This window comes from Xenopus laevis, chromosome 9_10L, assembly GCF_017654675.1.
Source record: "Xenopus laevis strain J_2021 chromosome 9_10L, Xenopus_laevis_v10.1, whole genome shotgun sequence".
NCBI classification, from domain to species: domain Eukaryota; kingdom Metazoa; phylum Chordata; class Amphibia; order Anura; family Pipidae; genus Xenopus; species Xenopus laevis.
The window spans coordinates 79986839-80013729 of record NC_054387.1 but is presented as its reverse complement, the minus strand read 5'-3'; the positions used below and the strand labels follow the sequence as shown (position 1 = coordinate 80013729).

At 38.1% G+C, this 26891-nt stretch overlaps 1 protein-coding gene across 4 annotated transcripts in view; it reads left to right on the top strand.

Moving 5' to 3' along the window:
• The window catches only part of znf385b.L (zinc finger protein 385B L homeolog), a 289009-nt gene that overhangs the window by 199018 nt on the left and 63100 nt on the right, over positions 1-26891 (top strand). For all 4 annotated transcript variants that reach the window (XM_041575943.1, XM_018236005.2, XM_041575941.1 and 1 more), the window contains one exon: positions 24934-25076. In XM_041575943.1, coding sequence (XP_041431877.1) covers positions 24934-25076 — 143 coding nt within the window. The remainder of the gene's footprint in view (positions 1-24933; positions 25077-26891) is intronic.

Genomic DNA, 26891 nt, shown 5'->3' with positions numbered 1-26891 from the left:
TTCCTTCATATCACTGGCACGTAATGGTCTACAGGCATGTAATGGTCCCCAACCTTTTTACCCATGAGCCACATTTAAATGTAAATAGAATAGGATTAACACAAGCATGAAAAGAGTTCCAGGGGGTGCACAATAAGGGCTGTTGTTAGCTCTTAGGTGGCCCATGTGTGGACTAGCAGCCTACAGGAGTCTCCAATCCAAGAATTCAAAATAAGCATTTACTTTGAGGCTACTGGGAGCAGCATCCAAGGAGTTGTGAGCAATATGTTGTTCATGAGCTATTGGTTGGGGGGCACTGCTCGGGTGGGCGTAGGTTTCCTAGGGGCAAATTAGGGTCGGGTGCAAGTCATTGTTTTTGTAATATAGTAATATAGTTTTACTAATATATATTAGTGGTGTGCAGGTTTGCAAAATGTTTATCCAACCCTAACTTGCCATCTTCAAACCTGAATCCTACTTGACCCAGCACATTGTCATTATTTATGTACTTGTGCCCGACTCGCCCATCTCTGACACACCAGAGCAGGCAGGACAGACTAGTTTGACTATAAAAATAAGCTCACAGCAGATGGCAGCTGAGGCTGTTTTGGGCACAATAACATTGTAGGGGCGGGGTGGGCCATGGCAGAGTTCGACACACCACATTAAAGATGTGCGGAGCTGGCCCAAACCTACCCAACCCGCGGGTCTCTGGATGGCCCACTCATTGCTGATATATGTATTATTATATATAGCCAGTTTATACCCATTAGTTCTTGAAAATATATGTTTTGGGCAGAAATGCACATTAGGTTTGAGGTGCTTGAACCAAACTGAAGTTTGCCAGCCTTTCCAGTGTTTTTATTTTTTTAAATACCAGATAGAGCCACTGTACACATTGCGAAGTAGAGCAGCCCGTAACGACAGAGGAAGCAGACGCTGCAGCTGCAAGGGGGCCAGGAGGTATAAATCTTGGTAAATCAGGTCAACTTCTAGACATTTTGGGGGCCTGAAAAATAACTTGCTGTGTAACTTGCTGTGGGGTCCGGTTATATCTAGTGATGCCACTGCAAGTTGATCTGTTTACTGTTAAATAGACAAAAAATACCATAACATTTCATTGTACCCTCACATCTGATCTATTATCCAGAAGACGTGGGTCCTGGGGTTTTCCGGATCTGTCCTTAATTTGGATAACCATAACTTATGTCTGCCAAAAATCATTTATACATCAAATAAATCCAAAAGGATTGCTTTGTCTCCCAATACTGATTTGCGCATCTTAGTTACAGTATTACAATCTAAGCATTAGATTTTGTTTTTTGTTTTAGCAGTAAATAAAATGGAAAACAATATGTACAGCATATAACATCTTTAAATCTCTTTAAATCTACCAGTATCTACCAGTATACCAGCCTTTTAACACTGCCATGGTGGTACATAACTAATTAGTATCAATATATCTGGCAGCTTTTGATTTTAAGCAGGTATTTCAGCTGTTACACATCCAGATTTTAGGGTTCCCAGAATACACATAAAAAGTATTGCTATACGGTGGTCTAATTCATTATGCCAGTATTAAATTAAAGAACTCTTTGGAGTGTTTCCAATTTTTTGAGTACCACACTTGACCATCTGTTAATGTATATGAGAATTGATGGGTCTCTGAACTGGCGTGCTCGTGCTTTAAAATATGTTGTTAAAATTTCACTAGAATATAAGCCTAAGAAAGAAAATATCTTCAAATGAAAATCTAGGGACAGCCTTTTCTGTAGAGTGCTTGAAAGTTATCCTGCCTTAGCAGCTGCTCCAGTTAATAACATGTATGATAATATCTTAAAATGTTCTGTCTGAATCAGATGAGAGATTTTTCACTCATCCATTAATGTAAAGCTGATCTTCATGTCAGGAAATAGGGCTGGAGATAGGGGTAGGCAGGAGAGGCATGTGACAGAGGAAGGGTGACAGGCCAGCTAGGATTGCCTTGGCACTAATTCTCCCAACACTGCCAGTAAAGTACCTTATATGGTAACATTTACATTACACAGGATTTAGACTACACTGGCTTTTCCACTTCAACCCCTTTTTTAGTTCCAGCTTTTGCCCAGGCTCCCATTAGCTCATAAAAAGGTTACAGTTATAGGAAAGCAACCATTTTTTTTACCCCTAACTAACACTAAGTGACTGTCAAGCTTTTATATGAGTCTAGCAGCAAATAAGCATTCTACCCAGGTACAGTCTCAACCAAACTGGCCTTCAGGCTGAATCCCCCTGATATTCCTATATCTCCCCCAAGGAGTCTACCCCTCAGTTTGGGAACTTTTCTGTAGTTAATTTGTTCTTCTTAGGGACCATAAAGACATTTCCAAGCCATTGTCACAGGTCAAAACAATTAAAATAATGAAAAGGAACATTTAATTGTTTGCTATGGGATATTGTAAAATGACAGACTTTGCCTCTAATTGCTCACAATCCTTCAAATACTGTGGATGTTTCCCTAACACTAAGAATGAAAGCCAAGCAGCCCATGAGTCGAACTGTTGGAAAGACATGTCTTCTAATGAAGTGCTGTTGTTTAGTTGCCCATTTCACAGTTGGGCTCAATATCATTATACCTTATGTGCTCAGACAACACAAGAGGCATCCAATTGGGCCAGGATACACTATCTTGAGTTACCATTCATCACGGTCGCTTTTGGACCAATATCTCTGCAATGGTGATTTACTGATAAAAGAGGAAAAACCGGTGTGAAAAGATATGCTTCTCAGGAGAATTTCACACATTGCTCACAATATCTAGGTGGAACTGAGAACAGAAAAGAACCTGTCTGTATGTTCTTGTGTTTATTTATCATCTGGCACTCCTCTGTCTGGCTGAGTATAAGAGATATGGAGTAACTGCAATGCATTGACATGAATGTATATACTGTGGTGTGTAGAGAATAGTAAATCTTATAAGTTGTTCCGCTTTTCTGCCTCAGTGACTTGTTAGAGTCTATGATATAATTTACAAAACATATGCCTGATGTGCATCAGACAGAAGATAATCTTCAGATTCCTCAGGCACTGTGAAATGCAGTTTAACAGCTTCTTGTCATTTTATAGACAGTCGTAGAACATAGCATGTATGGGATTTAGCAAACACAGTCAAGCTGTGCTAGAACTTGGGATACTTTTTCATGTATGTAGAGTTTTCTGGACAACTAGGCTTCAATATTTAGATGATAAGCATGTGGAAACACAACACGGCTAGCCTTGAAACATCGTGCTCCCAAGCTTGACCAATAAACCATAACCACTGCCTTCTGTGTGCCTGTCCTGTCTGATCAACTTTTTGTATAATGTAGGCAGTGGTACTCGGAGTCCATGTGCAAAATGTTTGTTTTTCATCTTTGAGGTATCTGAACTGTTAAAATTGTTTTTATGGAGCCCTCCATTTGAGAATTCAAGATATTTCCTGCACAAGTCTAGGTAGTGGGAATTTCCGTCAAAGAACAAGGGATGAGTAGAAGGGGGCATGAAGGATACAAAAAAATTCAGCATCAAAATGAATCAGGTGACCCCACGAACCAAATTGTATTTGAAATATTCTGGTAAAGAAAGAGGTGGAATGCAAAATAAAACTGATTCAAGAAATGATTGTAAATTTCAAGTTGCAGTAGCACCTGGTGCCAATTTAGCTTAAAGACATGTTTTCTGTTGACAACAACAGAACTGTTCTTATTTCTTCTGCAGAGTAGAATTGCTTACTCTAGTTAGCTGGTAGAACATGCCTTTGCTATTTAGGGGCACATTTACTAAGGGTCGAAGTGAATTCGAAGTGAATTTTCGAATTCAAAAACTTCAAATTTCAAAGTAATTTTTGGGTACTTCGACCATCGAATAGGCCAAATCCAACTTCAATTCGAATAGGAAAAACTTTGAATATTCGACCATTCGAAAATCGAAGTACTGTCTCTTTAAAAAACTTCGACACTTCACCACCTTAAACCTGCCAAATTGCTATGTTAACCTATGGGGACCTCTTAGAAACTATAGCCAACATTTGGCTAAGTTTTTAGAAGTCGAAGGTTTTTTTTTGAAAATCATTTGATCGATCAATTAAATCGTTCAAATCGTTTGAACTGTTCGATTCAAACGATCTCTACGATCGATGGAAGTTTTAGCACTTCGAAATTCGACCCCTAGTAAATGTGCCCCTAGATGTGTGTTTAGCTACTAGACTTGCATTAAGTTTCCTGGTTGCTTGGCAAGGACTATAATTTTGTAAAAAGACACAATTAGGAGAGCTGAGCAGCTATTTGTTGCTTTGACCAGGATTTAACTGCCCTAAGCAGGAGGCTTCACCAATCAAAAGACTTCCTTCATAGGTTGCCCTTATATAAATGAAAAATTATATTTGGGAGTGGGCACAGAGAGTTGGGCAGGTCACAAAAGTTCTTAAATATGTGTCTTGTCTTCACAAAAAATTCTATGTACGCACAATTTTTTGTTAACACTGACCTCAAAATGTGTGTGTACAGTGCACTGTTAAGTGAAAAACACTGTTCTGTCCCTCCACTGATATGTCACTGTGTTGGACTGTGGAACACGAGCAGCATCCTAAGCACCCTTTATAGAAATGTCTGCTCAGCTCTCCTTATTGTGTACTTTTGCAAAATTATAGTCCTTGCCAAGCATCCATGGAGCTTAAGCAAGTTGATTAATATTATTAGGTTAAAACTCTATGACAAAATGTATGACAGTATTGAAGGACTGGATTGTGCTACAATGACCCCTTGGGCTTTTCTGTTAGTAACCATATACTGTATAAATAAAGCAGTTTGTTAGTTATCAATGTGCTTATCCAGAACAGTATTAATATCACCTGCACAGTCAATAATAAAAAGTGCTAGTGGGTATTAGCGGCAATTAGTAGATTAATAGCATATGTAAATATTAACAAGAAATATTTAATTTATTGATGAGGCAGGGAGTAAATTGGCTTAGATGGTTGGTTTTAAAGGGGACCCATCATCCAAAAAAAATTGTTCAAAATACTATTTTATCACATTAGTCAAGCAAAATTAACTTTAATTATCATCATCATTTATTTATATAGCGCTGTCAAGATACGCAGTGCTTTACACTATTTAATTATTTGAATCTTGTTTCCTTCAGTCTGGAAATTCATAATTATAGCAAGCAGGCAGGAGCCATTTTGTGGACACTGTTATTAAGGCAAGCCTTGCATCATCTAGTGATGGGCGAATTTGGGGCATTTCGCTTTGCCGAAAAATTCGCGAATTTCCAGCGAAATGGCGAAAAATTCTAGTTTTTGATGCCATCGTCCATTTTTTTTTTTACGCCGGCGAATTTTCTTGGCGGTTTCGCGAATCGCGGGAATTCACAGTGAATTTGCACCTGCCGAATAAATTCGACCATCACTAGATCCCAAAGTCTTGTTTGTGCACTAGAATGGGGGACCTGATGTCCATCCCCATGTCCTGGCTTCACAATTAAACGGTGAAGAGAATGGGGGAATGTGGGGAGAGCTGTAACATCTAGGAAGTGCTGAATGGAAAGCGAAAGTGATTGTCTGCCCTGTCTCTATGCCTAAGGCATAGAGGAAGGGCGAAAATATTTGATTAACAGCTGAGATTTTTAAATGGCTTACAACATCTATGAACGCTTTAATAAAAAATAGAAATTGGATTTAATGTTTTATTTAAAAAGTACTTTTATTATACAGATTTTTGTGTCTGGATGACAAAACCACTTTAACAGCAATGAGCAAAGGGATTTATTAATAACCACCCCACCCATGGTTTTATCAGAGAATCAATTCTACCTCCCAAGAGGTGAGTTTCTTAAATAAAAGTCACATTAGGCTTATATTTCTTGATGTAATCTAGGGTAAATCTATATTTTATAGGGTCATTAAGCCCTCGGAGATTACAATTTTAGAACAATTAGCCCCATGAGAGCATGAAAGAGGGTTGTGCAACAAGGTTTTGGTACTGTAGCTAAACAAAACTAAGCACATAAAGTAGCAATTGCCTGTATGAACAGAACAGAAAACAAACTTTAAAAAACATTAGCATGAACAGTAAAAACAATCTATGTTCCAAGCCTCAGGCAGATTGACCATAGTAATATTCCCAACCTTTCTACACCTTCCCCAACCTGGGACAGAACTAGCCCAAACCTTTATGAATAATCCATGTGGCTGACTATTCAATTAGACATGACCTCACTTACAGCTTTTCCTAAGAGATAGAAGATAATAGTGGTGAAGTGGTGATAAAGTACGAGTACACTGAGCCCCACTGCCCAGGGTTACCAGCAAGTGTCAAGCCTGTTTTTTGGATAAGGTATGAGTGCCTTAACTGTGTAGGCCCTTAGAATTTGATATGAGGGGGTTCTCATGATTAAGGTTTAAAAACATGCCAATATCAATTTCAAGCAATTTCAAGCAATTTCAAGCTCAAACCTTGTGCAGGTGCAGGATTCGTTATCCGTAAACCTGTTATCCAGAAAGCTCCAAATTATGGGAAGGCAATCTCCGTTAGACTCCATTTTATCCAAATAATGCAATTTTCTACATTATTTTATTTTTCTCTGTATTATTAAAACACATTATTAATGTGCTGTCACACATGCATAGGGGAGGGGCCATCACAGTGGGGGCTAGCCTTGGATGCTGTCACCTATAGGATACAGGATGGATCCCCCAGTGATACTACCTTGTTCTTTAAGTGGCCGTGTATTTCTCTTGTAAATGCGATATGCACCCCGAGGAGTAAGGGATTTATCGGAGAGGTTAGCAGAGCAGTCAGAAGCTCCATCGGTTAGTACCCCAGTTCAGTTTAGTTTCACATCTGTGAGTACTGCCACTGACTGTAACTACTATTCTTTCTGTTCTGATAAATAAAGTTTTACTTCTTGTGAAAGTGTGTCAAGTATGGAAACTCTTCTTCCACCTTATAAGTGAAGTAAGGGATCAGTGTGAATAATGGTACAGCGTCACATTCCTTAGCTCTGTATTATAGTATACAGTGAATCGAATTTGATGGTCATTTGTCATTAATAACAGTGTAGCAAGTAGTAGGGTTGAGTGAGGTTGCATATACACACTGGCGTTCCATGTAATTGTAACAGACCTCTTGTTTGACATCTCTAGGTTTATCTACACTACACTAACACTGTTTGTTAGATAAAATGCTTCACCTTCATGAAGTTGGTAGGAGGAAGCCCTTAATCCCAGTGATTTGCAATAAAGCATGTTCTGTATTTAGATGTCTATTTGAGTCTCACAGTATGAAGTAAGCTTGTTTTACATTCTTTTCCGCCGTAGAGCAGTATTTACATTCCACAATAGCAGAGTTGCTGCTCTTTTCCGAGTTGACCTTCTGTTTGAACCAAATAAATTGTGGTTGTCCCACTTTCATCCCACATTCCACCGTGAGACTATACACCATACCGTTAACATATTTCATTAACAGTGTATTCACTTGCTATTTTGAGAGGCATAATGTGCATATACCGACAGCTGATTTTCTTCTTAATAATAGCATTAAGGCTGCATCCAAAGGATAATTATAAACAATAAAAGGCCATGTTGTATTGTCACACAAACAAGGGAAAATTGTGCTCACCACTAATTTTTAAAACCATTAGGCGGGGGTGCAATGAGGCTGTGACCACAAAATACATACAGACAAATACAAGAGTCCTCTGCACTCAACCCATTATTAGTTTTAAGACATTGAGACATTTTGTGCATACAGCTACTAAAAAATGCCTTACCCTTTAAACATATACTGTATTGCAATATATTTAAACTGGCCAACTACGTCAAAGTCATCCCATATCTGGCCAGTCCTATGCTCAATTTTATCTGATTCATTAAGAATTCTATTGCTTCATTATACATTTTACACAGAGACTAAGTTTTACCTGCAACTTACTAGCTGCTTTCAAGGTTAAAACTCCCAAAGATGGCTGCCCTTTTATTGGCCATCACTGGGATCACCTGACTATAGCTGGGAAGGGTGGAAGCTACAACATGGAGCTGGTCACTGCTCCTGTATAAACTATAATAAACAAGGGACCTTGTTTTGTTTAAAAGGTAAGGCATTTTTCAGTAGCAGTATGCACAAAATGTCTCTGTCTTAAATATATTGATAATGGGTTGAGTGCAGAGGACCTCTTGTATTTGTCTATTGTCACACAAAGCCCAGAGCACAAATATCTCACCCGCCCCTCGATGCTGCCAAAGCTGATCACTCAAAACTCGACCCCATCGCTCCCCCTTTTGTCGGCAACCAGAGTCCAGGTCTTTAACCTGCCCCTGTAAGAAGGTGTTCAGTAAAAGTCTGCTTTGATTTATAGCAGCAGGCTGTGTACCATGCCTGCTTCTTGCAACAAAGGCCAGGCATTTGCTCTATTGTCTGCCAGGCACAGGTAGCCCTGTTACAAACACATTACAGCCTGCATTCTCAGCACAACTAGAAACTCCAAGGCTTCCTGTTCACCAACTCTCCCTGGTGGTCTAGGGGTTTGTGGGTTTCGGAGGCTATGCCAGCCACACCCTCTGCGGGACGCCTGCCCTGCTGCTCCTCTTCGTCTAATGAGCCGGTTCCTTAGGGCGCATGTGGCACACTTCCTCCTTTTATAGGCGCATTTGGTGCTGGCGTGATGATATCAGCGCGCAATGGTGCCAAATTCAAACCTATTTAAAGGGACTTTGTGTAATTTTCATTTGCCCGTTGTTATTATCTTGTATCTGATTCCTGTTTTTGACCGCTGCCTGACTAATCTGACTTCTGTGATCCTGATCCCTTCCTGGTAACCGACTATTCTGAAATCCGTATTCCGTGCCGGTCTGACTCTTCTGATTGATATCCTGGTTTTAAACCTTTGCCTGTCTGACTTTGCCTGGATTCTGCCTGCACCGACCCGGCCTGGTTTGACTACATTTCTGTCTGCTTCTTGAACTGTGACCTTCTGCCCAATAAGACTTTGCTAACGATCGTGCCCCTCTGCTCGTCCAGAACCCTTAGCTTGGCTCCTCTCTTAATAAGACCTGGCGGCATCCAATTAGCCGAGGTAAAAGGCGGCTGTTAAAAGCGGAAGCAAGAGCCAAGACCAGGGAGCCTAGCATTGGTTCTGGACTCTGAGTGCCAATCGTGATGCTTCCACTTCCCAACCCTTGCCTATCCCCTAGTTTGCTCATCATTGAACCCCAGCCAGGTGGAATGGCACCCTTGGGCTGATCTTCAGCTTACCTCTACCTGTGTTTGGAGAAAAGCCGATCTACTTCCATCCACTTCTCTGTGCAGGTGCACTGGCAGGCACGGTGTTGGCAGAGGCACAACCCCATGTGCCATTAGCTTAAGGGGCAAATTTATCTACTTTCAAGGTTGTGACTGAAATATACGATATCAGCAGCTGAAATCTAGTGAGTTCCTATAGAAGTCAGTGGGTGTATTTGCATAATTCAAAATTCGGCATTGAAAATGAGTAGAGTGTGATTTTACTGTGTTTGAGTTGTGTTTGAGTTTTAAGTCACCGGGGGAGATTTCCTAAAGGGCAAAGTGGGCTTTTTTAGGGAAAATTTTCCATACTGACAATTCAAAGGGAAAGCTGCAATTTACTAAAAGGGGAAGTAGACAATTTGCTATCGAAAAAGCTTAGCGCCAGAGAAGTTTCAAGCCATTTTGCCAGGCGAATGATCGTTACTCACAAATTTCTCAAAGTGTGAACTTTCCAATCCATTGCCCTTTTTGCCAGATTCTACCTGGTGAATTGATAAGATGAAGCTACACCCTCAACATTATTATGTCAGTGACATCATATCTTGTATGCCAAAAAGTCATTAAAAAATGACAAAATGTAGCATTTTTCATATTTTAATGTGGGATTATGTTTACATGTTGTAGCTGTTAAATATATGTTAGTTACACTTTTTTCAAAAGCTCATGCCACATTTCTTTTAGGTTCTAGGACAATTGAAGATCTGTTTTGTCTTTATTTTGCATCCTTGGACATTTTTAATTATAAGTGGCTACTTCCAGCAATTTCACCAACAATCACTGATAAATACATACATATGAAGTATGTTAACAAAGTTTCACTAGGATGAAAGTAACGCTAGAGAAAATTCCCTTAGAAACGTTTGAGCTGACAAAGTTCTGCTGGCAAAAGTACGAAGCCAGCGAGGCAAAACTTTACATTTTGATAAATACACATATTCCCTGTGAAATTATGTCTGACGAAGTTGAGCAAAGTTCTTCCGTTGAGAACATTAACCCTTTAGAATATTTGCCCCTAAATGTTTTCAAGAAAATAAAAAATGGACCCCTCTTGTTGGCAGTTTCAGTGTACGGTCCAACATCTTCTTTGAATAATTATATAGATTCAGTTATTCTTCAATAAAATCTAATTTCCGTGTAAGTAAGGCAGGCATGTATTTGTAAAAACACACAAATCTCACAGTTAATATTGGTTAAAGTTCTACCTGAGTTAATCTTTTCTCTGATAAAGGTAAAGTTCAAAGGGTATTGTTAAAGATAATATTTACTTTCAGGAAACTCTTATATCTCATTACAGCTGTGCTTTAATTTCCCTGGGTTTTAAAATGTTTCAATACTGGGAAAATGATCGCTACAAGTTGCTTTTAATTGCAGGGGTTTTGTCTTTATTATTATCCTGGTCCTAAAACTAGTCATAATGGTGCATTGAATGAGCAGTCGATAAGGTCCAGGCAGGAGGGAGCAGGGTGTTTGTAAAGTGCTGGGGGTTTGAAACTGTATGAGTATTTAAAAGTTGGAGGGGGGGAATGGATTCAGAATAGGCAGTGACATCAAAGGGAGAAGCTTTTGCTTCCACCTCAAGCTATTTTATGGAATACACTATGGCGTGTAGCACATTCTCTTGACTTTAGAATCCATGTTCTAAGAAACACTCCTTACAACGAGCCTTCTTATTTTCAAAAGGAAGAAACTATTTTTGTTCCCATGAAGCCACCAGAGAATTCAGGTACATAAATAATTATTTCCCAGGAGCTGTAATTGTTTCTGCATGTAAATATGGAAACTGTTAGTGAGCACCTGCGTCTGCTGTAAATATTACTGAAGTGCTACCGGCTGGAACAACAAAAGCAATAAGCAATAAGCAACCCAGCATGGTGGTCAGAGTACCTACATATTTAATATTTAAAGGCATTTGGTATTAAGGGACTATTTTATGGTATTTTTTTCCTTAAAGCTATTATATAATGATATTTTATAGATTACATTTTATTTCTAAATTACACTGTGTACATTGCAAATTATTAACTCTGACATTTAAAATGTTATTCTTGAACCAACAATTTTTTTTGTTATAGCTATAATATTGGTGGTTAGGCAGCCATCTCAGTACATTGTGCCTGATTCTGAGCTCTGAGAAGGAGCCAACACTTCAGGATGGAACTTCTCTGAGACAGCAATTGTTTCTCCCCTTCCCCATGTATTTTATCATGACAGGGCTTTGGTGCTATTCTCATGTCTACTACTAGGTGGGGAGCACCTTTAGCAATGCAAACAAATCCTTCAGCAGAGGTAGCTGCTATTTTCACTCAGAATTCTGGATGCTGGAGCAGCACTATTTACTGAGGCGGTTTTTACAAAATAAAACAAGTTTTCCCGTGACAGTATCCCTTTAAGTACATTAGGGCATTTACAATTCCAACTGTTTATATGGGACAATGATATGTAATCTTTACACAAAATCATGTTTTGTAAGACCAGACCTTTTGAAGTTTGGATTTTAGATTTACTTAATTTCATGTGAAATTAGAAATTCTGTTGAATGTATTATTCTCGTCATTATAAACAATGGATATATTGTTGGGCAGTTGTATAGTGACACAGAGCTTACATAGAGCAATAAGCCATGGGACCAGAAGCTTGTCAGGGCAGTGTATACAATGATTAGATATCCATGGTTTACAACTACATATCTCACATTTATTCGCTTATGTTATCTGAAATTATTTACATTTACTAAAGGTGTCTGGAAAATAGTTATGTATTTCTATGTACAGGTATGTAGAAACCCGTTATCCAGAAAGGATGCAAAACAAATTTATTGCGTTTATTTAATGTTTTTAATGTCTTTATTTAATGTTTTATTTAATGGCCCAGATCCGCAGCCCGATCAAATCTGCAGGCTTCTTCCTGCTGCGACCGCCAGCAAAAACATGTGCGGCGCAGCAGGGGGGGCCCTGGGACCGCAGCCCTGGTGGGCCCCGGGCCCCCCAGTCCGACCCTGTTTAAAATATGTTTTAGTAGATTTAAGGCATGGAGATCCAAATTATGGAAGGATCCCTTATCCAAAAAAATTCCAGGTCCCAAGCACTTTGGATAACAGCTGCTTTAAAGGATAAGTATATTGTTAAAAATAAATATTCCAAACGTAATTACAAATGAAAGAGTGTTCTTCTGTGGAAATTGTCCCAAGTGAAAATATATCTGTTACATTGGTGCTAGCAAATTAAAGGGCATGCCCCGAACTGTTGTAGATGTTGCAAGTGAGCTTTCCGGCACTAAATTGCTATCTTGTGCTGGTATCTTTTAAACTGGAGAGGTGCCAGGCTTCCCAAACAAGCACCACAATTTGGCAAGTATAATATCTGCCAGGGCAGAGTTCGTGAGGGGACAGGTACGTAATTTAAGGGGCATAGTCATAATGCAAATGGGGCGAAGTCAAGACATTTTTAACCAAATTGGAAGGGAATTTAGTGTAGTACGGGTATTCTTGAGATCTGGGAGGGGGAATTAGAGCAGTGTCAGACACAGATCTGAGGTGATCTGGCCAGGGCTAGTTTTATGTGCCGCATGGCCAGCTATAGCACACCCAGCCTACAAGAAGCAGGCGTGAGCTTGCATGAAAGAAAGAGCGATGGGGGACTGAGCCCACCCCACAAGTTGCTCTACATGAAGACACAGGAGCTGCACCAGGACAAGATTTTAAACCTGGCACAGTCCCTGATGTAGCTCCCAATTACTGCAGAAAATGGGCGGCATGCTGCCTCTAAAAACTTTGCTGTCCTAGGCCTGGGCCTTTGTGGCCTTTCCACAAATCCAGACCTGGATCTGGGGGTGTAGGACTAGTTATTACCAATGTACTGGCATGTACATTGCCTGTAAATTTGTAACACTTTCCCAGCCATGGCCAACACTATTTGTTTCCATGAAGCAAGGATATACTATTGCATCTACTACTTGTAGACTTTTATGTAGAGCAGTATGCAGATAATCCAGCCTATCTTGGCAAGGTAGAATACCAATAATTGAAGAACAACAGTAGCAACACCCCACCTTGTCAAAAGAATAAACTAGCACTCTCAGTGAATAAGTTGGATACTTGCAAGATGCCATAGAGGTCAACAAAAACATCATCTATAAGCTTTCTGGTACTGATCAATGGATCCATCCTCTCAGGCAGTGCTAGTTCAAAATGCTTGTTAGGCAATTCTCCTCTGAAAACAAGCATTGCCAAGTTTGCACTTTCAGGCAATTATCATAGTGGGCAATTGAAAGCAATTTCTGATGTTTTGGTGTCAATTGTTTTGGACTACTAAAAAAAAGCAAACTCTCCCTGTGTGACGTTGCCTTAAAAAGTGTCTGGGGAATAGTCCTGTGGGGCTTTGTGATGCTGCTATTTAACTTAAGGCCAGTCGTGATGAGCAGAAAAACTTTATTGGATGTTTTTTAAATTATTGTTAAAAGAACAAAGAACATATACTGTATTGTTCTGTGGTGCAAATACCCATCTGTTTATTTGTAATGAATATATAAATTTTTTATGTTTTATGCACATTTTGTTTAGTTTTTCTTGTATGTAAATGCACAGTGAAGCTCGAGAAAAGATTTGAGTGAGCAAGCACTTAATATGACAATTGTTCTTTTGTATTATTCTCTATGGAGGAGAATGTTAATCATATGGTAGTGAGATTGTTATCTGCCTTTGTAGTATTAACTGTGATTGTCTATTGAACAAATCACTTTATATGACAATGTGCATAAATCATATAAAAAATGATGAAAATATGCTTCCTACAATATCACACAGATTTACATCCTAGTAAAAGAATCACTAGAAAAGAACCGTTAATCTTTTAATCCATGGGCTGTTGTTTATGAAAATAGTTTGGCCATTAGCTTTAATACTGCATTGGGTATATTTAACCTTAATGATCTGGTTATATAGAGGGAGATGAATGGTGTCAAGTAGGAGAACGAGCAGTCAACCTATAGAATACTGATTTATAACCCCCTTCTCTGATAGAGCCTTACTAAGTCTTCATAATGAATAATTTCACTTCTCGCATGAATGGTTTTCTCCCACGGAATGCTCATTGCCGGGACTTAAAGGCAACCAAACCCCCTATCAATTAATTACAAGTAATAATGAGAATAAGAAATGTTATAAGAATAATGACCAGCATACTAAATAAACAAAAGTACTGGCACACAAGGCTTAATTTTGCAGGATAAATCCTTGCTTTATTCTTGGTGCGGAAATGCAATGTTTCGGGGCCACACCCCTTTATCAAGCTTGCTAAAGGGGAGTGGCACCAAAAATAAAGCAAGGATTTATCCTGCAAAATTAAGCCTTGTGTGCCAGTACTTTTGTTTCATTGGAATACTAGGAGGACGCCAAATCCTCCATTACTGAGCAACAGACGGCAACTCTAAAGGGTCGTTGAGGGTGTGTGTATGTTCTAATCTGTTTCAGCATATTAAATAACCAGCTTCCTAAAATACTGAGCCTATGGGCCCTATAGACCATTTTAATTCATAGCTGCCCTGCAAGTTGGTAAAACCCAGATAATTCCTTAGTCCCGTCTAGCTCTCATTATTGTGATCACTGTTTCCCCTTCAGGTTTTTGAATACCAAAAGAATTTTACTTGAAAAGGATATCGTTATTCTTGGATGTTTTACATTATGATTAAAAAGTTGAATAGTGATGGGCGAATTTATTCGCCAGGCGCAAATTCGCAGTGAATTCGCCACCAGCTAATAAATTTGCAAAACCACCGTGAAAATTCGCCAGCGAAAATTCACTGGCATCAAAAAAATGGAGCCGGTGAATGTGCACCGGTGTCAAAAACGGACGCTGGCGTAAAAAACAGGACGCCGGCGCCGTTTCACAAATTTTTCGTTGAAGCGAAACGACCCAAATTCGCTCATCACTAAAGTTGAACAATAAACAGTGTATTTATAAAGCTCTGCTGTTGTTCCTACTTGTGAAACTATGCATCGTAATTACAGGAGCAAAGTATAAAGAGCTAACTGGTATATTTCTAGAGGTGTGCCTTACTTAGCCTCAGGTCAAATTGTTATTAGACCTGGTACAGTAGAACCCTCATTTTACATTTTTTAAGGGGACTAAGAAAAAAGGGTGTAAAATCCAGGAAAATGTAAAACCCAGGAAATGTATTATGCATTATTTATTGGAGGGACCAGAAGAAATTAATGGAAAATGGAAAAATTTTAATTGGGGGATGTAAAATCAAGGTTTCGCTGTATAAGCTTTAGAGGTTAATGGGACAAATTCAGATGGGCAAGTATTCCTGGAAAACATTAAATACTATTTTATATAGCACAAGTACAGTCTGATATTCAGAGTACTAACAAACTGCATGTTATTATACAGGAAATGAAACCACCCTACATACAAATAATGCTCGCTTAGCACTTTCCAAAATGTATGACATTTTCTATTGGAAAATAGTATTTTTTTCCTGTAGGCCACAGATCCAATATGGTTGCAGTACTGCAGGAAAACAGGAATTCTACTTAAAATATTTTTTATATGTAAATGATAGAAATAAACAGTGTGTTAGGTCAAATGATTCACTTTCATTTGAGGTGTTTCTGTACTTTTGAGGGATAATGTAGACTTTTTGAGGACACAGAAAGATCCCAAGGAATACAGCTATATAGTTTGCAAAGCAGCCTGCAGCATGTAGCCACAGATGTTGCAGCCAACAAAATACAAAAAACAGCTGCTGTGACTGGCAGTAATTCCTGTGCACCTCACTAGAATGATAAAAAAAATTGTATTTACATTATTGAGGTTGTACAGTAATTCATTAACACTGGCAAGATTTTTCCTGTTAATTAAATTGTGGCTTACATTGGCAACAGTATAAAATTACACATTAAGTACTAGCTGGGAATTCAAGTAACACACACACACAAAAAATAGATGTGTTACATATTAATCATTGTTTGCTGCAGCCATGTCTGATTACTACAACATAGCAATTTGTTTAGTTTTTTTCATAATGTGTATACAATTTATCCTACAAACATAAAGGTTTCATCTGTTCCGTTTCCCAATTCTGACTCACTGCATATGTGTATCCGTGTATCACTACTAGGGGTTGTTTGGCTGGTACAGACACCTTGAACATTAGGTTCTGGATAAATGTGTTTCTTAATTCTTTGTTGAGATGTATTTCTCTTTTAAATCCTAGAATTGATGTTAAGGGCAATGGCATCACTGGTTCAACTTTTTGGGTGACAGATCTCCTGTCATGGTCTCCTAGTGGCACTAGCCATTGCTATTATTGGGAGGCATATCACAACAGTACAAAGTGTACTGAACGCTGCTACAAAGTAACAACAAAGTAGACCGTTTTCTCCATAGCCCTAAGATGTACTTTTTTCACCAAAACCATTATGCTTTTTTAAACATTTGGAACAACTGGAAACCTTTTTACAAAAGTTGTTAAAATAGTACTGACATCCCTATATGCAAACCCACAGATCTGCTTCAGATCAAATGATCATGATCATATTTCTGCATTTGTACTCAAGTGGCTAGCATTAGTAACAAACAGCATAAGTAACACCATCTTTACTCCAGGTCATGACCCTGTGACACAAAGAAATGAATAATTAAATGGATATTGTGAGAAAAAAAACCTGCTAATTCATTTATATTACCTTAATTATTATATGCGCTGAAAGAAGGGACTACCTATTAAAGCCCATCTTGCTGAGTGATACGTTAGTGAATTTAAGGAGGAAGTACCATATGGCTTATGTTTGACTTAAAGTGTGAATCAGGCTATTGTGATGGCCTCTTTTTTGGTCCAGATACCAGTCGAATTTTTGCGGGATGACTGGTACATTGTTATTGTGTATCTGTAGCATTGTTATCAGTTAATGAGGGTCCAAAAAAATCCAGTGGAAAGTCTAGTCTAGACACATTTTAACTCCATTCGCCTATTTTTAATATATGATGTGGGCAGTTAATTCTTAGCCCTAGAATGACTAGGCATGTAGTAGGGTATTTTCTGCCCACTCGGTTAATTAAGGAATAAGTTAACTTTATATTTATTTATCTGAATATCAGAAATGTTATTAACAACAGATTCTTAATTATGAAGGGTTTTTCAACCTTTCCCCCACACACCATTGCAATAAAGGGCAGTCTTAGTCCTGGCCATAGTTAAAGGAAATTAGAGTTTTTGGTTACTTCAATTCTGAGAATTATGGAGATCAAAATATCCTTCCCTGTTTTTTGGATTGTTAAAATCATACATGCATAGGCTATGGCTATTTAGTGACATAGCAACATTGTAATTAATTAGGTTGAAAAACAATCAAACTCTGCCTTTTATGTAAATTAAACCCGCTTAAACGCTCGTAGTGAAAAATTGGAATCCTCAAAATTATTTTCTGACTTCATGAAGATAATTGGGCCAGTCCATGAATCAGATTGTACATTGCATTTTATATATATATATATATATATAGAGAGAGAGAGAGAGAGAGAGAGAGAGAGAGAGAGAGAGAGAGAGAGAGAGAGAGAGAGAGAGAGAGAGAGAGAGAGAGAGAGAGAGAGAGAGAGAGAGAGAGAGAGAGAGAGCTCTCACTGTGAATATCAGGATCCTAGTAGAGCCCATAAAGCTATTGTCACTACTATGCCTACCACTGGGAACAGGAGGAGTTAGCTGCTGGGTAGCATAAATTCCAGAGCCAAAAAGAGTGTGTGACATAATTCTGCCATGGAGTAGTCAAACAAGTCTAAAGTCAGGAACACGGAATCAATTAAATGAAATTTTGTTAATTTTTACCAGGTTAGGTACACACCTACCTTAGATCAAACCTCTTTATTATGTTTCATATTTGAGAAACTAGTCCTTTTGTGAATTAAAATGAAATGAAACTAGGCCCAGTAAGGATGATAGTTACCCAAAGTCAACTCTTACCACCATAGGCAAAAGATCGGTAAGAAGGCTTTGCAAATAAGTCCACTTTTATATTGCATGATGGTTTCCACTATAGAGGTATTGTATGTGACACATTGCATCCACACATCTTACGTACCCTAATGTTTTAAGTGAATAATGAATGCACCTTGTAATAAGATAGACCTTGGGAGGATATTAGTTTGTCTTAAGTGGCCGTAGTTAAACAAAGGCAGTTACATCTTCTAATTAGAAACACCTTGTAACACAAAGGAACACTCTAATGAAGATACATTTTAAGAAACAGAAACAACAGCAAAAGGGTTTTATCTTTCAACAACAGTGACACTCCCCTTCTTGGAAACATATAATATGCCGCTGGATACCTTCCTATCTCAGTGCTGAGTGATTGGGTGTTTGGGCTACTCAAGCTATGGAAAATCATTGTCAGGTACAAAACGGATATTGTTTCCTTTCTCAATATTGCCTTTGTATTTACAGTTAGGCTATTGTGCAGTGTATTTAGGGGTTAATGTACCCCCCACTGTGAAATACCAGGATGTTAGGAGCCACAGAAGAGATATTTTAAGGAACAGAAATGATAGGGATTTATCTTCCAGCAGCACCGACACTCCCCTTTCATAGGAACTTAGAATACTTTCCTTCCTGCCAAATGGTTCTATGCAGGTCAAACAAATATGATAGGTCTACCAATATCTTTATATGTCACAGCAGGGGTTTTATGAGTATATTATATTATAAGTTATAATACACAATTGCTATTTTAAGAGAAGTTTGAGGGTTTATTATGTTTCAGAGTTCAGAATTGCAATGATATATATTATATACTGAGCTGTTAATAATACAATGAAAAGTGCCACGCCAGATGTAAGGAGAAGTGGGGCTTGTAGTCAAATATATAAAATATCCCCTGGAGAAATATTTGAGGCACAGTGGATACCTGGCACCTGGTACATTGGTATGGTTTTTGGTATATACATGACTTCCTGATGAGTTGCATTGGTGCTATGATTTATTTTATCAGATATGAAACTGTTGGTATATCAATGCTGTTTAACTAGTTATAATCAAGGTGTTTCGTGTTGTTGTGTCATATGGGAAATTCATTTGTAGTTGATATCGCTATAAGAGAAATAAGCTACACATAAGAGTGGAGGATACAAATGTATTAATATTTTTAGGCTTTTTTTTCACAGAAAAGTTTCTGACAATCTCCTAATAATTTCATAACTGTAACTCAACAGACCCTGAAGGCAAGTGGGCCCCCGTGAAACTGTACCTGCTGCAGTAATGCTAGTTTCACCTCATTTATTATTGCTTGGTATCTGTAAGTGACAGGTAGTGTAGGTATAAAGTTACTCCTGCTATGCATCATAAGAGCATGAGTCACAGAGGGGTTCCTCAGCATAAAAATACCAAAAGCCACAAGCCATGCATTTATAATAATAGGCTATACTTATATCTCAATATTATCTCATTATTTATTATTTATTTACAGGTAAAATAAGTCCTTTTATGCATTAGTGATTTTGGAAAGAAGTCAAATGAATATATAACATGCTGTTTGTAGTTTGGGCAGTTATAATACTCATTCTGTCTCACGTGGAGAATGACATCCATTGTTCTTGTATTTAATGAATCTTCATGTATTCTATATGTATATTCATGTATATTCTTTGATATCATAGATTGTCAAATATTTATATTTATGTTATACTGCAGCTGTGTGTGTGTATGATGTATATGTGTGTGTTTCAATCAAATACTTTTAGAATTCTCTTTATTAGAATTAAAAATGGGGGTACCCAATGTGTGATATTTCTGCACCAATTGAGCATACAGTCTTATTTCCCTACAATAGACATATGCGGTCATTAACTAAGTGCAGTGCAGGAAAAGTGGAAAAGACTGCAAAAAAAATGTTCAATTTGCTGTGTTTTTTGTACTTTGCTGCCTGCTCTGCACTTGTGGCTTTCTGCAGGTCTCTGTACTCAACAAAGGAGTGCAGAAACCTGTGTAATAACCAGGGATACAGTGATGCCTGTGTTTGGGAGTGCTGTTTTATTCATGATTGGTCGGTGGGGGGTGTTGCCCCCTACCTGTCTCTGTTATTCAACGCTAGGAAGTGCTAGTGGCCACCATCCAAAACAGATTCTTGTACTTGGGCAGGCAGTAAGGACAGGGCTACCTTGCTCCTGCCGGCACTGCACTCTGAAGCCAGATCCTAAACATAAATGAGCACTAAGAGACTAATGGGGTTATGTATTAAAAAGCCCAGGTGCAGTAACCCATAGCAGTTAATCAGCAGGTAGCATTTGCTGCTCACCTTTTTAAAAACATACATCTTATGGGTTGCTACGGTTTGCTGCACCTGGACTGGAAAACTTAGTGGCTTTTATGTCATATGGGGGTAAGTGTTTTAACACTTGTGTGTGTCCAGGGTAATAGTGGATTAAACATAAACACACACTGAAACACTGACAGAATTAATGTAGCCTAACAGTGACTATAAATTCTACTAGAGAAAATTTCCAAGTTGTCTTCCATGCCCCAGAAATGATTTGGGAAAATTTGGCAAATGTAGTGATAGAGGGACTCCATATTTGAGGATGTTACAGAAAACCTGTAGAATATTGTGATTAATACAGAGATATACAGTTTTTATTAGGGAATAGTTGCTGATGCCCACCAGACAACAACATGAATGGTGGTGACGCGCCGTTACTACAGTAGGTGATTAAACTGAGATCTGTTCTTAGGGAATAAACATGTCACCAGAGATTAAGTCTGTAATACAAAACTACATAAAGATCATCATTAAAATAACAAACAGCTAAGGATTAAATGAATAATTCTCTTGGTATTGTGTCCCCATAATACCCACTAATATTGCCATCAATCAACAGCTGCCTGGAACCAACATATGCACTGTCTTATATAATGAGCAGGTCTGTATGGTGTTGTGCTGAAGGGACCAAGATGACTATTTCCATAACTTTTTTTGTTTCTAGTCATTTGCACTGTCATTTTTTAACTTTGCAATGGCTCGTTTATGATAACTAGATGCAACGATGGGCAGTAAAATCTCACAATTGCACCCACCAAACTTCTGTACAATAACTTGCCCGGGGGCTACACAAGATCCCTGTACTGGGGTTGTAAGGTGCACTGCACCGAAAACTTTTCCTGCATCCCACCTGCGGGCAAAAAAATTCACTTCTGATGCCTACTGTATGTATGTGCTTTCCTTTACACGTGCACAGTGTCTTGATTTGCTAGAAATGACACAATGTTTGCACTAGGATTGACATACCAGCTGTTGCTAGCCATACAGTTATTCTTTGATCCTAGCTAATACAGGTGTATTTTGGGTAACACACATGCAAATAGCATTTTTAACACTCAGAGAGCAGCCAGATATCTAAGCAGCTATACAGTAAGCTTTACTATACAGGTATGGGACCTGTTATCCAGGATGCGTGCGACCAGGGGTTTTCCAGATAATGGATACTAGAAAATCATGTAAACATTAAATAAACCCAATAGGCTGGTTTTGGTTGGATTAATTGGATAAAATTTGGTCTATGGGAGAAGGCCTTTCCGCTATTTGGAGCTTTCTGGATAATGGGTTTCTGGATTACTGATCCCATACCTGTACTAACCTCTTACATTAAAGTACTAATTCTTTAATATATATTTCTCAGCTTTTCAAAATTATTATAAATAATATGTAATAAGGATGAAAAGGCAGTGATAATTCAGCGTTTGGTGAATTTTATGCACCGATTTCATTGGAGCTGGAGGAAATTAAAATTAATTTGGTGAAAATATGTTTCCTTTAATAGTCATTGAGTACTGCTAAGAAATCGAATGACATTGTATTATTCTTTAATGTTATGCGAGACGGTCCCCACAGTGAATGTTTTACTTCTTTTACATTATTTGATTGCTCACGTTCTATTCCAGTAACTACCTATAATTAAAGTTGTGAGCAGCATCCTTAATAAAATGATCTTTGTTTGGGATAAATAGCTAACTAGATGTAGTGTCTTTCCCCAAAATTCCAATTGGTAATCTAATGACTAATCCCTTTTGTTAAAAAATGGACATTGCTACCAATGTTAATCTGACGTGCATTCAGGTAGCATTCACAACCAGTTTGTTTTACACTCTGTTTACTATACCTTTACTACACTACACCTTCAATATGCTTTAATATATTCTTATAGGTGGTGCTTATGGATGTCAACAGTTATAATCAATGCTTTTGATGTTATTTGTGTCACATGACTCACTGAATCGTATGTATTATAACAAGAGATGAGGAAATCTTTCCTTTTTCCAGAAAATTTGCCAAACTGATTGGAAATTCACCAAACGGCATAAATTCACAAAACGCATTGAAGTCAACTGACATTCTATATCTTGACTTTTTTTGAACAAATACATTGGAGACAATGGGAGGTTATTTATGGTGCGCAAAATACATCAGAGCTCCATTTCTCAACATTCTGATTTTAGTGAAAAATTTTTTTTCTCTAAACCATGCAAAGTAAAATAAAAATGTAAAAAGCATGAAAAATGAAAAATGCAGAACTAATCTGAATATAAATATGAAAACCTTGAAATCCTTGAATTATTCTAGGAAATAAATTTAAAAAAAAAACCCTGAAAACCTCTGAAAGCTTGAATCAAAGAAAGATTTTACAAGGGGAAAAGGACAAATTTCATTGGCTTCTGCATGAACTCAAAAGCTTTTAGATGGGGAGGTTTTATATTAAAGGCCCATTTATCAACATTCTCATTTTAGTGTTTTTTTTAGAGGATTTAGAAACCATGATTAAACTCATGTTCTTGAAAAACCACAAACTGCAAGTAATTTATTAAAACAGCCTAATATAAAAAGTATAATGCAGAATAAAAATGGAGAACAAAAAAATTCAAATACTAATATGAAAACATCAAAATCCTCTATTTTTTATGCAATTAAAAACTAAAAATAACCAAAAACTTTTGAAAGCTTGAATTAAAGAAACATTTTACAATTGGAAAAAGACAAATCCCACTTCTGCATGACATCAAGAGCTTTTAGATGGCAAAAGTTTTGCATTTGTATTTTTCATAGTTTTTACATTTAGGGGGTCAATCAAATTTCATTTTTTTCCACGAATCTCAAAAAAATCGTGGTTTTCTCATTTTTTTTTAAAGCGCTCTAAAAATTTGAGATTTATGAAGTGTAAACCCCACAAAAACCTCTAATCCAAAACTTTGCCAGGTAAAAGTTTTGAGGTCCTATAGAAATGGGAGCTGTTTTGATCCTTTTTGACCACTCTAAAACAATTCAGACTTTTAGCAGTTTTTGTATTTTTTTTTTTAGTTAGGAATTGTCAGAAAAAAGTTTTCATAGTTTTAGAGTTTGTGAGTTTAAGCGGGGTTTCAAACACCACTAAAAAAACAAAAATGAGTCTGTTGATTAATAAATTGTGATTTTTTGTGGTTTAAAGTAATTAATATAATTTAACGGGGTGCAGTTAAAGTAGAATGGCCGTATATGCTGCAGCAAATACATTACACTACACAAGGCCAGGCAACCGTAATAAAATTATATAAAGTTGTTATATTGTCCTACACATGTGCCCACAGTATAGTTTAGGTGCCATATGTTAGCTAATGTAGAGGGGAAGGAGGGTACCCCAAAAAAAATTTACGATCTTTTTCAGCCTATCAAACTTTAAATAGGAAAAAACGCCAGTGTTTTTTGGGACTTAGAAAAACTTTCAACTATTTTTTTGAGGAACTACTATCTACTCTATTGCACTTCGCTTGGTCTGAGGTGGCGAAGGCAAGTCTGGCAATAGAGGTAACGGTCAGTAAAATAAAAAACAGAGTCTATCTGCTTGGTGAAATTAGGCCAGCTACCGTTAGTAAATCAGTGAAGTGCCGAAATGAATTTTCGCCAGCGTTAGCCACTTCGCCCTTTAGTAAATTTCCCCCTTGGAGTCAGTGGGTGTTTATTTGGGAAACTTTTTTTCACAGAAAATATATTGGTGCCATTGTGGTCAGAGGGTGTTTTGGCACCAAATTTTTCAAGAAATTCTTTTGTGGTTTCGTGAAAATAATTGTTAATGGTGAAAATAAGAATTTCACCGAAAATCTATGCCTTCCAAAAAACTTTGCTCATCAATATTCCCTTATTGTGAAATATGAGGATATTAGAAGTCCCCTTGGGGATCCATGACCTGTATAAACGCATTCGGCTTTCTGCCTCATGCCATTATATGGTCATGAAACTTCTCATATGCTTCTATTTTACAATAGTGGCTACATTATTCCCTATATCAATATATGCAGTCAGAACCTTTAAGAAGGCACTCGTTAAGCTTGTGTAATAGGATTATAAAAGGGGGTAATGATGTAATTGCATTTTTGCTTAAAGCTGTCAGCTGCATACTGATGGTAAATTATGGGTATTGGAATATTGATTATTACTTCTTGTGTTTTTTTTTTAATTTACATAGAGCATTTAACACTTTCGTATTTGCAAGCCTCTCATGCTGTTTAGATGACTTCCTAGAGCAGTAATTGGCATTTTAGTTGGACAAGGCCCTGGCGATAACCTTATCACTGCATAGTTCAGGTATTCCTCTGGATAGAGAGAATAAAGCATTTATAAAAAAGACCCTTTCTCTCTTGCCAGGCAACCCATGTCACACGACCACACTTCCAGCGCTTGTTCGGACGCCCAGCCTTATGATGCAGCCTTCTCTGGATATGAAGCCTTTTGTAACATTTCCCATGGACAGCAGTCCGGCTGTTGGCCTCTTCCCAAACTTTAATACAGTGAGTATGATTTTAGTGCTTCCCTACCTGTAGTTTCATTGTTAATTTATTTATTAATTGCTGATATTTCATACTGCCTGAATGTCTGAAAGGGCTTCTGCTCGAAACATCACAAGGACCCCCCTTGACTCAACCCTCCGCTGAGTGTATTTAACTGTGTGCTCTACAGCCCAGTCTCGAGTGGGCCCATTGATTTTAACTGGAAAGTGCAAATTGATCTCATGAGATGCTTTTCTCATGGACTAAAATCAATGTTGCATGTAGGATAAGAAATATTTTAACTTAAATCTGCAAGGCTGTTAATATTTACCCTGGCAGTGGGCTTGCAGTTACATGGATGATTTATTTTGAAATTAATTTAAAATGGTCTTTGAATGACTGCAGCTCTGAAGATTTATTTACAGAACCTGCCTCAAATGACTGAAGCTTATCTTACACAATTTAATGTTGTTTTATCATCAGAAAGGCGCAGTCTATGCATTAAACTGAGTGGGCACAGTCAGCTTCTCTATCGTTTTTGTAGTTACAGGACAAAAATGGGGTAAGAAACAAACCTGTTAATGGTATAATGGAATTAAAGGGAGTTATGTATCACTTAAAATGTAAGCTAGTTTTAATGCCAGTGTTTATTAATTAACTGAAGGTTTATTACACATGGCTTTCTTAATAACACAGAGAGGCATTGGGAAAGTTCTAAAGCACAGCTGTATGTGTCATGTGACTGATATACACACCACGTTTAGGATTTGTGCGCAGGGTATATATCATTCTCATTTACATCAGCTCTGACTAAAAATAGCCCCAGAACAGAAAAATCGAAAACCCTGTAAGTACTGAGTGTCAGGGCTGAAACTAGGGGTAGGCAGAAGAGGCACGTGCCTAGGGTGCAGAGTTGGGGTGCACCAGGCACTAACGTCTTCTGTCACTTACACCTAGTCGGACCCTTGTGTCCCTTTTACTGTTGTCCCCAATTGTCGGTGCGTCTGCAGGGTTGGGGGGTGGCAATGTGCCTGTACAGGTTCCCGTGTGTCACCCTAAAGGGATAAGCCACTTCTTCTTAATGATGGCTGCTGTAAGTCACAGCATTCACCTGCCTTCCTTTGAAACTGTTCAGGCATAAGGGCCCACCCCTTATAAGATTTGGAGTGTGGGTGGGGAGTGCTGATTTGCTGAATACTTCACAAAAACATTTGTGACACTTCACCACAATTCAATGGCTTTTTTACTGCCTTTTTTATGCCAAAATGCATTAAAGTCAATTAGCATTTTTTTCTTGCACCAAATTTATTGGAGATAGTGGGCAGTTTCTCTTGTGCCAAATGCATTGGAATAAATGGGTTTCTCATGCCAAATGTATTGCAAATAATGAAAGGTCAAAGGTGACAGGTAAATGATGATAGATTGAGGACAAGAGGCGGGGAAGACTATATTGGTTGGAGAAATGAGTAGATAATTTACGTTGACAGCCAATGGCCATCTGTTTTTAATCTCTTTTTGCCACCTCTATGTGCAGTTTATACATCTGCCAGCTCCAGTTTCTGGAGTCTCAGGTGAATTTCTCACGGTGTCAGGTGTCTGCCCTCCCACATAGAGGAAGGTGCAGGGTCAACAGCTGATACAGAGTGGAGTTGGGAATGATATGGGGAGAGGAAAAAGCTTGAGTCTGAAAGTTTGGGGAGGAGAAGACCACATGACATCCTGGGTAAAGGAAGGGAAAATCTTTTCATGGGCATAAGTGTCAAGATCCATTGGGCTTCTTTAGTAGAAAAAAAGATTTCCAGCCCAGTGCAAGCAACAAACTCATAAATTATAGTT